The sequence below is a fragment of the Melanaphis sacchari genome, unplaced genomic scaffold, assembly GCF_002803265.2.
Source record: "Melanaphis sacchari strain LSU unplaced genomic scaffold, SCAv2.0 Contig51_pilon_pilon, whole genome shotgun sequence".
Classification (NCBI taxonomy): Eukaryota; Metazoa; Arthropoda; class Insecta; order Hemiptera; family Aphididae; genus Melanaphis; species Melanaphis sacchari.
The window spans coordinates 290,318-306,165 of NW_020271353.1; the positions used below are offsets into that span (position 1 = coordinate 290,318).

The window sequence follows — 15,848 nt, forward strand, 5'->3', positions numbered from 1 at the left end:
ACGCGCAATCGTACAAATGTACAATAATATAATAATATGACGGCGAAAAAAAATATTAATAATAATCATAATAATAATAATAAACCGTCCGCGGCGACCGGCCGGCCGGCGTACACGCTCTATGTATTTTAAAAATAATTATTACCATATACCTAAGCTCCGCGTGTGAGATATACCACACGTCCCGCCGCGGCCGGTCCGCCGCATCCGCCGGCGGCGATCGAATGCACAGCGAGACGACGCCGCGGCGGCACACCGTATAATAATAGAAATCCATTTCGATACTCGGCGCGACACGCTTGTTCATGCGGCCGATCTCCGTGTTTCTCTGCACGCAGGTCCGATCGGCGGTGCGCCTTTTATTCGCAAACGAACAGAGACCGAGCGCGGACGAGCGGACGAACGCTGACAAGTGTGCCGAAATGCGCCGCCGCACAGTGACGCAGCCGAGCGCGATGTCCGTTTGAAACGTTATTATTACCGTCATTGAAGAGCCAGAACGAGCGACGACGACGCCTGGCCGTGTCCGTATAACAGCAAAAGCAGCCGCAGCCGCAGCCGCAGCCGCAGCCCGGCCAACTCGCCACGATGGCCGACAGCGAGGGAAGTTCGGAACAGGACGATGTATCGTTTCTCCGGACCGTAAGTCTTGACGAATTTATTAAACTATTGCCATTATTTTTTATTTTTTTTTTTAATAATATTTTAAGATAATCTAACGCTCACAATTAATATTAACGTTTATTACTGTAATAGTCTTCTACACACTCACACATATTATGTATACAAATGTGCGTTTGTAATGTTTGTATAGGGCTTATAAACTTGGAACCATTGGCACATTTCGCACAGATATTCCTCGAGATTCTTGGAGTGTTATTTACTCCGTTTTTCTACGTTCGTAGGTTGGCGGTTGCTATAGAATAACTCACACACGAGTTATTCTGTTTCGTTTATATGTTGGCGGTTGCCATTGGTTAAAGAAATAAATTATAAAAACGAATTGGTTTGAATTATATATAGACAAGCCAACTCGCGATGACTTGCAATTAGATATTTTTTTGTATAAAAAAAAAAAAAAAAATAATAACATTTAATTTGTCGTTTGTTATGTTCAAATGTAGATCAAAAGATAATATAATGTTTGTATAGCTTAAAGACATCCTCAGGTGGATTGTCCATATTGGTAGAATTTGTACATAAAATGAGGTATAGCCGATATAGGTACACTAAAACTGATATACACAGACATAGCATCGTATTTTTCCCGGGCAAAGCCATGTTTGACAGCTAGTAAAAATGTAAAGTTCTATAACCGGTATATAAATAATATACAGTTAATTATGTTATGATATGCATCATATTGTGGTGTTTCCCGGGTTGTGATGATTTACTCAGAAAATATACTTAACTTATTTATAGACGAATACATTATTTAAAATTTTAAACATAGGTACTTCTTTAAATATTGGTTGTAAATAGAAATGCGGGTGAAGAGGATTATTATTATATTTTTCTTATTTTGTTTAGGGTGAACAGTAAAAATTATCATTAAATTTTATCATTGATTAGATATTTATATGATGCTGGAGGATTATATGAACAATCACTAATAAATATTAATAAACTATTAAATAATTACGTTTTATATGCAACTCGCTAATAATATTCATATAATAAGTAGGTATTATTTATTTAATAAACATAAATAATTATAAATATAATCATATTTGGTCGATAAGTATTCATTGCATTATAAAATAAGAAAACTAGAAAAAAAATTATTTAAAAACACTACCTACTTTAGAAGTCTTATAATAGAAATTAATATTAATATTTATTTATTATTTTTAAATTTTAATATTTTTAAATAGTTAATTTTCTGCGCTTTTTTAATTATTATCGTTATTTTTTATTTTTTAATATGATGGATATGCATATTACACGGAGGTTTGTAATAATAATATATTATATTAAGATTTCTGGAAAAAAATATTTAATTTTATAATACGTTTAAATTTAATACGAAAAAAAAATGTGTAACAACAGTTTACACTTTAAAGTGTTTAAATCTAAATTAACTATAAATAGCTATATTAACCCAATGGCTATACATATTTTGTAATTGTATATTTTAATACCTATAGAATTTTAATGAATTATACAAAAATCGTAGTTTATTAATATTAGCTATAGGTACTAACAATAATTGAATATAAAAATGGAGAAACTGAACATATCTGATTTACTGCTATTGTTTAGATGAGCGGTAGCCAACAGGTACCAGTGTGCTATATAAATAATTATCGATGTTAATATTATCAGTGTTTCAATTTCAATTTAAAAGTAGGGAATTTGATCACGTTAAAAAAGTGTCTACAACGATTTTTATAATACAAGTATAATAGTATATCGATTAATAATGGGACCAAACTTATCAATTAAAAAAATATATTTATAATTCTATAAGTAATATAAAATTTTAAAATTTTATCTATATCTATTACTTTTAGCAAAAATGAATTAATTTAATTTAAACGAAAAATCGAAGTAAGTTATCTACTGATAATTAATTAATGAACTATAGTCTGTATTAATTAATTTTTTTTTTTTTTTTAATATGAAAATAAATACACCTTTTTTTAAAACAATTTCCGTATAAACTATAATTACTAAATAACAATTAAGTATAGATTTATAATCAAACAATGATACAGAAATTTAAAAATTTAGTCGATTTAACATTTACAACAGAATAGGTTAAAGTGATTTACGTAAAACGAAATTCAAAACAATGATTAATAATAACTTAACATTAAAACAATTTAACACAAATTATTAGTATTTACTATCTTAATTGATTTGTGAAATCTACGATTATGGTGAGAATATATTTATATTTTTATACAATAGAAATACAATTACAGAAATATTATAAAATTAAAATCACCTACTTATCTACTTGAGCAGCGGTTCCTAAACTTTTTCAGCCTCGGAGCTTTTTTTAAGGAGAAGTTTCTCGTGGAGCCCCAAGAAATATTTAACGTTCATATATATATATATTCGTTTTAAATAATTTAAACAATTTTAAAATTATTAAATTTTTGTGTAATAATGAACGGAGCCCTTGGGAAACCATTGCGGAGCCCCAAGGGCTCCGCGAAGCACAGTTTGGGAACCGCTGTACTTGAGTATGTATTATTAGTTATTACTGAAGTATATAGTCTATATATCAACTTTCAATATATTTTTTCATAATTTACTATTATTACTGATATAGCAATTAATAAGATACGGTGATATTATAATGGTATCTAGTACATTTGATAGTAAACAAAAACGTGAATTTAAAAAAATACTATAGATAGTAGGTACACCAAAATTTATAAAAAAATATTCCTAAAGTATCAGGCCTTCCTCCACCAAATTGAACACTGGATATTATTGAACTGCTGTAGTTACTAGTTCCTTTCTTATAAATAATTAATGATTTATTACTTGCAGTATAATATTGTAATTGTTACAATATCATACAAGTATACATAGGTAGGATTTGAGAATGTTATTTTTATATTCATGTAAATAAATGCTTTCTGCAACCAATTCTTGTAATGTTGTTATAAAAATGAAGAAACAATATGTTATGTTTATCAAAGATAATACAGTGAAAACTGTGTAATGCGGACCTCAAATAAAACGGAAAATTATCCAATATGGAATTTTTCTATGGTACCGGCATGTTCCTATAGTTTTATATAGACGTTGAACCTCAATAAAACGGAACCTTCCTAACACGGAAATGGAATGGTTTTGTAGGTTCAATGCAAGTAAAAACTTTGCATAAGTCGGAAATATGATACGCATCATGTTACGTTGATATTCATATGTAGGTATATCATAAAACGATAACAAAGATAAAACTGCATTAAATATATTTGTTAGGTAATTTGTATTTTTTGGTTATCGTATCTACGATACAAACTTATCCCGTAGGTATGTATAATGTATAGCAGTGAAACAGTTATATACCAACAGTCTTACACTGAATAGTTTGCTTGTACATACTAAATTATGTCAATTAAAATACATATAATATTGGAAAAAATAGCAACAACAATGACAAAATAAAAACTCTACATGATTTTTGGAAAAGCTAAGTATTTTAAATTTAATTACCAACCTTCATGCTTATATAATATATATATTGTTAATAATTAATAGAAAATAAGTTTATAATTAATCTACAATAAGTTATACAAAGTAAATTAATAAATTAAATTTATAATTAGTCACTAACTTAAAAAATAAAAATTATAATTGTTGTGAACTTATTTTTAAAGTGAAAAACTGATGCGAAATTATAATCTGGAATTTTTCCGTTTTATTTAATAAAGCAGAAAACAATTTTGGATTGGTCCCATGCTATTCCGCATTAGACAGTTTTCACTGTAGTACCGATTAAGTGATTTACTTTATATGTAGTTATAAATAAACTTAACAAAATCTAAGTTTCTTTAATATAATCAGCAATACTATTAATACCTTTAAACAGTAAACTTATGTATTATTTACATTTTAACCTATTTAAGAACTAAGTAAATTTTCCTGTTAATCAAAATAAAAATAACATTTTATTTATATAGAATTTTATTTGTTGAACAACTAATTAAATCATAGAAGATATACTTAACAACCTATCTATTATTAATAAACACCTAACAATATGTTTATTGATGATATTATGCATTCATATACTTTAAATATTATTCTAATAAATTATAAAATATTTGATCAAAAAAAAAAAAAATATATATATATATATATGTGTGTGTGCAAATCAATTATCTTTTAATTTTTCAAAATATTTATTTAGATTTATAATAATTAATTATAAACAATAATTTTTGTATTATATTTACATAAATCAATTAAAAAATAGTATCGTTATAAAATGAAAAAATAGCAAATTTTATTTTAGATGTTTTAATACTAAAAATCATATTTAAAACTTAATATAGATAGCTCTAGATTTACATATTTAAGTATGTAATTCGTTGGAATTGATAGATTAGTATTTCATACGACCAGTGGTCAGCGAAGACGAATTAAAATCGGCATGATTGATATAGATACTATCCCGTCTCTCCCAACTATTTTTTGTAATTGAGACTACATTAAATTAGTTTAATACTTGCTCAAGATTTTGAGTAAAACGATTAATGTATTGCGTTTTTTATTTTTGTTTTATTATCGATTTCTGGGGTAGTGAAAATACTTAAATTTTTAATTTAGGTAGTTTTTAGTAAAAAATTGGTTTAGTTGGTACTTTCGGAGATAAAAGTAATAAATTTCCAGTTATATTCAAAAATAGAAGATAAACAAAAAAGAAAAAAAAATATATAAAGGGAAATTTTCAACTTTTATGCCAAACTAAGTTTTAACAAAATCAATTTAAAATGTGCATTTTGTTGTAACTCAAAAATAAATAACAGTATGAATTTTTAAAAAAAAATATTTTAATTTTAATATTTATTTTTCTAGATAATATGATAGAAAAAATTATTAATAGCAATATAAATATATTTAAAAATATTCTCTGAGAAATAAGAAGTTTAGATTAATATTTTGTGTAGAAAGATTAATTATTGAATTCAGATTTAACACAACCGTTAAAAATACCTACACAATTTTAAGGTATGCTAGAAACCTACTATACACCAGGGCAAGTTTTTTTTGTTTTATTTTATGAGTATTATGTAATTTTATTAACTCGTTCAGATTTTTTAACTAGTAGTTAACTGTATAAATGTATAATGGTTTCATTGCTAATATTTTTGATTTTCTGAGTAATAGTTTCTGTACTACAATTTAAATTAAAATGTTTTTTCATGTTTGAATTAATCAATCTATCATTTATTATTATTATTGTATTAATAAACTTTCTATGTATTTTAGTGGTTCCGATACATTTTCATAAATCGAGACTCGATTAATAATTATATATTGTATTGTCACAGATATTAAAACCAATGTTTATACATACTAATGTATTTTTTTGTATAATAATATTTCAAAGTAAGGTAGGTTTCTGTTTAACATTTTCGTTAATCATTAAACCTGATAATTTTATCAATCCTATTCTAAGTTTAAAGTAGTAGAGTCTATATACACAAATACAATTTTTATTAAAGATTTATTATTTCTTTCTTTACGCTTATTATTATGTAATTTTTGAAGTTTGATTTGGCGATTTTTACTCAAACTTGTTATACCGGAAACAATTTTTATTTTTATTTTTAATATTATACCTACTATTTTTGTTAATTAGAAAGAATACCATTTATTGACTATTGAGAGTTCTTAGTTTGCTTTTATTTATATTTCTGGTTGAATTTAATTATTATCAAAGTATTATCATTTTTAATAAATAAACATAACTAATGAAATATTAAGTCGAATACTTTATCATCTATAGTAATGTCTAAAATTATATCTAAATATATTTAACTCTTAATCAATGATTCATAAATTTCATCTTGGCATCTAATATTATTATTTCTAAATCCAAATTTATTTATTTAGCAAAATTTTTAATAATTTTAGCAATTCTTGATGAAATAAACAGATTATTTAATAAATATCTTGTATCTCCTGCTTTGTAAACAAGGTCATTATTGATTCTTATAAATTTGTGAAAATAAACAACACGAGAAACTTAAATAAATTAAAGTAAGTGGCTTAATAGCGTACCTACTTGGCCATTTTTATTGATTTATTTGAGAATACCTATATAATATAAATCGGATGTCTGATGTTTTAAGTCTGAATATTTTAAGTATGCTACTAGTAATAATATTGTATTTTCTGTAAAATGTATGTATTCAAGTTTATTTTCAATCAAATTATTATTATTTTTAGTAGTAAGTGTAATGTAACTTTACAAATTGACACTATCATGCATCATCATCATTTTGAATTTATTTTGTAATTTTTTCAGTCACTTCTACAAAATAAATATTAAATATAAATCAAACACTTATGTATTTGAATTCAGATTTAGTATTAACATAAATCAATTTATTTTCATGTTAAATCTGTCAAATTTTAAATGTATTTGTATTATTTCCCAAATTATAATTATGTTTATACAAATTATTTAATATTTATATTATTCTTAATTTTAATATAATGATAACTTTACAAATCTATTTAATGAGAATATTTTATTTTAATGATTATTTTAATAATTTAAAATAAGAGTATTATTAGATCATTTTATCATATTTTTAATTATAACTGATAAATAATTAAATTATAATTCTATTTCTAATTATATAAATGGATAAAATAATTTTTTTCAGAAAAAAAAAAAATGTTTAATTTTGTTTAAATTTTATATAATGTTATCAAAATTTGTTGTCTTAGTCATCGAAAACTTTTAAATTTTTTTTGTATTTTAATAATATTGAATATTTTAGAAATATTATATATAAACCTTTTAAAACATTTTATTCAACGTTTTAATATTTAATAGGAAGATATGGTGTGTTTATCATGCACTGCGACTGGAGAAAGAGTTTGTCTTGCAGCTGAAGGATTTGGAAATCGACACTGTTACTTAGAAAATATTGCCGATAAAGTAATATTAAATATTCAAAAATATAAACAAAAATTAAATTAATTATAATTTTTTTTTTTTTTTTTTACATTATACCTATATTGTAGAATATTCCACCTGACTTGTCACAGTGTGTGTTTGTAATTGAACAAGCACTCTCTGTGAGGGCTTTACAAGAACTAGTAACAGCTGCAAGTTCTCAAGAGGTAGTTAAATTTTTAATTGAAACATTTTTATTTGTGTTTGATATAATACATTTTTTTTTTTTTAGGGAAAAGGTGGAACTGGATCTGGACACCGAACATTGTTATATGGAAATGCTATTTTATTACGTCATCAAAATAGCGATATGGTTTGATTATAAATAAATAATAAATATGTATTAAAAAGAGCAAAAATAAATAAAAATGTTCGTGTAAAATATTTACAGTATTTAGCTTGTTTGTCAACAAGTTCGTCCAATGATAAATTATCTTTTGACGTTGGTCTACAAGAGCATTCACAAGGTGAAGCTTGTTGGTGGACTGTGCATCCAGCATCGAAACAACGATCAGAGGGTGAAAAAGTTCGAGTTGGAGATGATCTAATTTTAGTGTCTGTAGCAACTGAACGGTATTTGGTATGTCAATAATTTTTGTCTTATGAGACGACATAAAATAATAATAATAATGTTTTTAATTTGTATTACAGCACACTGCCAAAGAAAATGAATTATCTGTAGTTAATGCATCATTTCACGTAACTCATTGGTCAGTACAACCATATGGTACCGGTATTAGCAGAATGAAATACGTTGGTTATGTTTTTGGTGGAGACGTACTAAGATTCTTTCACGGTGGTGATGAGTGCTTGACAATACCGTCATCGTGGAGCAATGTTTCTGGACAAAAGTATGTAAAAAAAATTAATTGAAATATATTTTGAATATGAGTACTAGTATAATAATTTAGAAATTAAAAATTTGGATGGATTAAATTTAGAATATAAAAAATTTTACTCTCTAATAGTTAAATTGTTTTTGAATGATTACAATCATATATTTGGACTAGAGTTGACTGTTGTAAAATATGACTATTATTATTTATGCAAATCAGTAAATCTAATATTTTATATTAAAATATGATTATATTATATTATATGATGAATATACCTATTTATTTTAAAATGATGGGTCTTATTTGAGTGATATGTATACACGATAGATAGTTGAAAAAATGTTTAGATTTTTTACTTTGAGGATATAATTTGGATACGAAATTGGGCCTACTTAAAATACTAGAAATATTATGCATTTTAGAAAATTAAAATTAAAAATTTTAATTATTTTATTAATCATTAGAGAAAAAAAAAATTGAAAGGAAAACTAGAATTTTTATATTTTCAAAACATTTTGATTTTTTTTTTTGAGTTAAGTATTTATTTTATAGAATTTAAAATTTTCAATTTTTCTTTTTTTTTTTTTTTCATAAATTTCGATAGAATAATTTGCTGATTAAGTGATTACTCAGATTAAATGGTTACAATTTAATACATAGCTCTTCATAAGTTGTTAATATATGAATTAAAAAACATCGAAAGTTTATTGCTATTTGCTACAATTTTTTTTATAAATATTTAAATTTAGAATTTCAATAAAATTTGTAACATTTCGAAAAGTTTTAAAATTTTAGTAATTAGAAATTTAAAAAAATAGTTCTTTTGATAACTAAAATTTAAAAATGTAATAGAAGTTTTTTTTAAAGTTTTTGACCTATATTAAATTAAAATTTTTAACCATTGTAAAATTTAAATTTTAAGAGCATTTTAGCAAATTTCTACAACATTAACATTCTGCAATAAAAATTTTATCCCAACGATTTTTGGCATTTTATTGTAATTAATAAACAATTAGATGCTTGAAATTTTCACCAAATATTTATATAATAATTATTCATGTATGATAGAATTTTCAAAATATTTCGATTTTTTTAAGTTATTTGAAGATATTGGAAATTTTATAATTTTATAGTTTAATTTATATAAATATTGATAAAAATATCAGTGAAAATTTTGAAAATTTAATATATGATCTAATATATAGGTTGTTCTTATAGATTTGTAGAAATATTTAAAATACATAGTCATTTTTTTTATAAGCATTTAAAGTTCAATTTTGGACAAAATTCATTAAGATCATAAAAATTTGCAAATTGTTTTTTTAGATAAAAATTTTAAAATATTTAATTTTTTAAGCTAATACTTGAAAGTTTAATACAAAGTTACTCGTATTAAGTAGTTCATACTAAAACATAGTAAGTGTAACATTTTTTATACACATTTAAAATTGAAATTTGATCAAAATACATATTAAACAATATTCATTATTCTAGTATAGTTTAATAAAATTATTCGTAGTGTCATAAAACTTATAGGTATAGTATTTTACACATGATATTTTTAAAAAGATTTTTTCGCAAAAATTAATTTAAAATATTGTATAAAAAATAGTAAAATAAATTATTTCACCTAATTGCAACATAAAAAAGACATAACATTAAATATAATTAGTTATTATAGACTGACAGAAAGTCTATGCTCAATGCTCATACTCGTTTTTTTATGTAAAATAAGATATCATTGAAATAAAATTTAACATATACCACTCAGCAGAACGGTATCCACTTGTTAACATGGGAAAAACTACAAATTTTTCACATAAATCTTTGAATATCTCCTTTGTTTTGTTTAGTAAAGTTATTAGTAATGCACTTCGTAAGAATACATTTTTGATTCTTAATTTTATGTTAATTATATATGATATAATTTAAAGTCAAATTATAATTTTTCTGCTAAAAATGTATTTATAACTAAATTAACATTAAAAAAATATTTAAAGTTTTAATTACCGAATAGAACGTTGAACGTATTGATTTTAGAAAAATAAATGTTGTTTTTTGTGTCTATTAACATATTTTGGAGCAGTAAAAATATTTAATTATAAATTTTTACTTAAGTTTTTTAAAAAATTTAAAAGATTTATAGGTACGATTTTTTTATAAGCATTTGAAATTCAAATTTTGATAAATTCGTTAAAATCCCAAAAATATATCAATTATTTTGTTATTAGAAATTTATAAAATGTTCAATATTTACAACTTAGGGTTAAATATATTTTCAAATTTCCTCATAATTACCGAGTTCATACTGATTTACAATCTAAAAAATAAATAAACTTTTTTTTATATACAATTGTTTTTAAAATTTGGACAAAAATAGATATATTTAATATTTAAACAAAAATAACTATTTAAGTTATTTTGTTGTTTTAAAAAAATATTATTTATAGGAACTTAAAACTTTTAACACGCAATGATATTTTCAAATAATTAACGCAATGTTTTAGTAAATAATTTATATAATTTATCGTCATAATTATTATTGAAATAAATAATTTAATTAATAATATCAATATATTATGAAATATATTTAGTTTAATATAAGATTACAGATAGGCCTTCCATCAAAATCGTTTTTCATATGCAATGATTTATCATTGAATTCAAAATTAATATATATATATTACAGTTACTTACTCAATGACATTCGACGTATACTAATTACTGTACAGGAAATCATTTATTTACTTTTAATTTTGAACAAAGTATAATAATAGCACTTCACATGACAAGCAAATATTAATTAGTAGAGCACATTTTTCATTTTTGTCGACTATTTTTTAGATGGGCGTCCAAGCAATAAAATTGTTAAAATATTATTTTTTTTTTATTTATTTTTTTTTTTTTTATGAATAGATAATAGCATTCTTAACACTCAATTATAATTTATTTGTGTACTAAATGTCATGATGAACAAAGAGTATTTTAGATATTTTATCTAAATCATAATTAAAAATATATAAAATAGACAAAAATAAATAAAGCAAAAATACATATGAAAATTAATTTTTAATTTAGAACTGTTGAAAATAGTATTCTGCTTATCAACTGTTTAATTTTTAAACTATTACTTTATTACTTTTATAATTTATATATTTTATATAATATTTAATGTTCTTATTAAATCAGATTGTAAAAAGTTAACACTAAGTTTATATTATTTAAATATTTATACATCGATAGTATTAATTAAGCAACATGGTATGAATAATTGTACCTATTGGTATGATCTTAATTAGTTTCGATAAAATCTAATTAGGTTTTATAAAACTAAGTTTGTATTGATGTACTATAAGGATGAAGTAAACTATTAAATATTTTAAATAAATAATAATTATACAAATCATTTTTTAATATTTTTTATAAAAATATTTTAAATTCCTATTTTATGTGGATATAATATTTTGTATATTTATCGTAATTTAGTATAGTAATTTATGAAGGCGGAAGTGTTATGAGCCAAGCAAGATCATTATGGCGTTTGGAATTGGCTAGAACTAAATGGGCTGGTGGATTCATTAATTGGTATCATCCAATGCGAATAAGACATTTGACAACTGGACGATATTTAGGTGTCAATGAAAATAATGAATTGCATTTAGTTTGCAGGTAAACTATATGTTTATAATAAACAATATAAAAATATGAAAAAAAAAACTTTTTTATTTAAAAAAAAATATTTACGTATATAATATTATTTGTCAATACTTTATTGTCTAACAGAGAAGAAGCCACCACTGCTTCGTCTACATTTTTTTTACGCCAAGAAAAAGACGATCAAAAAATAATTTTGGAAGACAAAGATCTAGAAGTAATTGGAGCCCCTATTATTAAGTATGGTGACAGTACGGTGTTAGTACAACATTCTGATACAGGTTTATGGCTAACATACAAGGTATGCATATTTAAAATTTAAAATTTAAGAAGCATAATAAGTTCTAAAATATGTTAATAGTAGACTATAAATTGTATTTTTTTAGCGTTTTTAAATATTTAATTATTGAAAACAATATTTTTTTGTTTGTTCATACATTTTGTTAAATATTATTCCTACTGAAAATAGTATATTTAATTTTTATTTGTTAAAATTTGCAGTAAAGAACACGCCTTTAATAATTATAATAAAGTATAATATACAAATATTCTTTGGCATAATTTTTAATGCCTATACTTAAAAAAAAGTTTCAGTTAATCTATTTATAGCTTTAGTTTAAATATAAAAACTATTTGACAAGTTCTTAATAGTAAATATGTTAAACATACCTGTGAGTTATAAAAATATAGCTATATATATGGAGCTAATGATAACTACAATTATATTTAGAAAAATTACTCTAATGATATAATATTTAATTAAATTACCATTAATAACAATTATTACCCTTATAAATTTTTTTTTCGTTTCAACATTAATTATTTATAAAAATAACTCCACGTCAATAATTTAAAAGATTAAATGTAACCCATTGTATTTTTATTTGTTGGTTTAGTCTTATGAAACAAAAAAAAAAGGCGTTGGTAAAGTAGAAGAAAAACAAGCAGTATTACACGAAGAAGGTAAAATGGACGATGGGTTAGACTTCAGTAGAAGTCAAGAAGAAGAGTCTAGAACTGCTAGAGTGATACGTAAATGCTCGTCATTATTTACACAATTTATTTCGTAAGTAGATATATTATCATACGTTTAGTCAGTTATTGTTTTTTAATAAAATTTACCATGTGTTACAAATTACATTTATAGTGGATTAGAAAATTTACAAAGTAACAGACGTTCGTCATTATTTTGTTCATTCGTTAATTTAAATGAAATGGTTATGTGTCTAGAAGATTTAATAAATTACTTTGCTCAACCCGAAGAAGATATGGGTAAATACAGTTATAGAATAATTAATTTAACACATACCGAGATAATTGATAATTATTTGTTTTATTTTTTTCTATAGAGCACGAAGAAAAACAAAATCGATTCAGAGCATTAAGAAACAGACAAGATTTATTTCAAGAAGAAGGAATATTAAATCTGATTTTAGAAGCTATTGATAAAGTTAATATTATTACATCACAAGGATTTATGGTTAGTTTAGCTGGTGACGAGTCTGGTCAAAGTTGGGATGTGATTTCTGGTTATTTATACCAGTTGCTAGGTTAGTAACACAAATGACTAACAGTCTAACATTATTATATTGTTAAAATGGCACATCCATATTCATTTTTATTATATTTTTTAGCTGCAATTATAAAGGGAAACCATACTAATTGTGCTCAATTCGCTAATACTAACCGATTAAATTGGTTATTCAGTCGATTAGGATCTCAAGCATCCAGTGAGGGAACTGGTATGTTAGATGTACTTCACTGTGTTCTCATTGATTCTCCAGAAGCTTTAAATATGATGAAAGTGTGTAATAAATAAATCAAATTATATAAATTTAATAACTTAACATTTATTAAACTATAATAAATTTTAGGATGAACATATTAAAGTTATAATATCTCTTTTGGAAAAACATGGTCGTGATCCAAAAGTGTTAGACGTTTTATGTTCGCTGTGCGTTGGTAATGGTGTGGCCGTAAGAAGTTCACAAAATAATATTTGTGATTTCTTATTACCAGGAAAAAATTTACTTCTTCAGACCTTACTTGTTGATCATGTAGCTAGGTATATTAACCTTTAAAAATTATAAGAGTACAGTATACAAATAATTTAAGGACATTTTAATTTAATAAACTGTTATGATTTTAGCGTACGTCCCAATATTTTTGTTGGCTATGTAAGTGGATCTGCAGTTTACCGAAAATGGTATTATGAAGTAGCAATAGATCATGTAGAACAAACTACACATTTAAATCCACATATTCGCATTGGATGGGCAAATACTGCAGGGTAATTGACTTGATGCTAGATTAATTTTATTACTTATACAGATTTTACTTACATAGCATTCATTTTTAGTATTTTTGAGTTATAGAAATAATGTTAAATTATTTCCAGCTATGTTCCATATCCTGGTGGTGGAGAAAAATGGGGAGGAAACGGTGTTGGGGATGATTTATACTCTTTTGGATTTGATGGGTCATATTTATGGACAGGTAAATACTAAATTTAATAATTTTTTTTAAATTAAAATTTATTAAAAAAATTTAATGCAAATAGGAGGACGCAAGTCAGAAGTGATGCCAGGTTCACAAGTTTCTAACGTTAAAAAAGGTGATGTAATTGGCTGTGCTTTAGATTTAACTATTCCAATTATAACTTTTACATTGAACGGTCAATTGGTTCATGGCGCCTTCAGAGACTTCAATTTAGATGGGATGTTTTTCCCAGTAATTAGTTGTTCATCAAAAGTCAGGTAAAATATTTTAAGATATTTTGTGTATTATTGTGTTATTGTTGTAAAAATTATAGTCAACAATGTTGAAACATTATCCTCAAGACATGGTATATGAGTATATGACAATTATATATCGTAATCTACCCTTCTAAAAATTAAATCAACAGATAATTATTACATAATTAATATGTTTAGTTACTTAAAAATGCTTAGAAATATATTTTCTTAAATCACCTAGGATAAACCTGTGAGGTTACAATTTTATTTTGAAAAATTGGTATAATAATAAAGTATATATTATGCCTTTAGTTTGAATTAAAAATATTATATAAATAAATGTTTAATTAAACCTCGTTAAATAATTTATTATAATTTATCATGATTTTTTAAAATCAATATTGATTTTTAATTGTTTATTGAATTTAATATAGTTGTCGTTTTTTATTGGGTGGAGACCATGGTCGATTAAAGTTTACTCCACCAGACGAATTTTCTCCCCTATTTGAATCTTTATTACCTCAACAAATCTTGACAATCGATCCATGCTTCTATTTTGGAAACCTTAATAAATGCGTACTGACGGGTCCGTGGTATGTTGAAGATGATACAGCATTTGTTCCAAATCCAGTTGACACATCGATGGTATTATTTTTAAGTCATTAAATAAATAATTAAATTATATGAGACTTTTACGATTATTTTTAGGTCACCTTGCCTAGTTATATAGAAAATATTAAAGATAAATTAGCAGAGAATATTCATGAAATGTGGGCAATGAATAAAATCGAAGCTGGTTGGCAATATGGTGATAAAAGAAATGATACTAGGAAATATCATCCTTGTTTAATACAGTTTGACAAGTTGCCTCCAGCCGAGAAGCGTTACGATTCTCAATTAGCTGTGCAAACGCTTAAGTAAATAAAATATATATAGGTTTATTTATTCATATATTTAATTTTAAAA

At 24.3% G+C, this 15,848-nt stretch overlaps 1 protein-coding gene across 1 annotated transcript in view; it reads left to right on the plus strand.

The window, feature by feature from the left end:
- The first annotated feature begins 588 nt into the window (after positions 1 to 588).
- The window catches only part of LOC112599468 (ryanodine receptor), a 55,490-nt gene continuing 40,230 nt past the window's right edge, over positions 589 to 15,848 (plus strand). Inside the window, exons 1-18 of the mRNA XM_025346386.1 lie at positions 589 to 642; positions 7,535 to 7,639; positions 7,726 to 7,824; positions 7,890 to 7,970; positions 8,049 to 8,237; positions 8,309 to 8,508; positions 11,980 to 12,162; positions 12,277 to 12,448; positions 13,044 to 13,213; positions 13,295 to 13,419; positions 13,497 to 13,697; positions 13,782 to 13,951; positions 14,022 to 14,212; positions 14,297 to 14,437; positions 14,546 to 14,643; positions 14,708 to 14,903; positions 15,317 to 15,527; positions 15,591 to 15,799. Of these exons, the coding sequence (XP_025202171.1) occupies positions 589 to 642; positions 7,535 to 7,639; positions 7,726 to 7,824; positions 7,890 to 7,970; positions 8,049 to 8,237; positions 8,309 to 8,508; positions 11,980 to 12,162; positions 12,277 to 12,448; positions 13,044 to 13,213; positions 13,295 to 13,419; positions 13,497 to 13,697; positions 13,782 to 13,951; positions 14,022 to 14,212; positions 14,297 to 14,437; positions 14,546 to 14,643; positions 14,708 to 14,903; positions 15,317 to 15,527; positions 15,591 to 15,799 (2,795 nt within the window). The remainder of the gene's footprint in view (positions 643 to 7,534; positions 7,640 to 7,725; positions 7,825 to 7,889; positions 7,971 to 8,048; positions 8,238 to 8,308; positions 8,509 to 11,979; positions 12,163 to 12,276; positions 12,449 to 13,043; positions 13,214 to 13,294; positions 13,420 to 13,496; positions 13,698 to 13,781; positions 13,952 to 14,021; positions 14,213 to 14,296; positions 14,438 to 14,545; positions 14,644 to 14,707; positions 14,904 to 15,316; positions 15,528 to 15,590; positions 15,800 to 15,848) is intronic.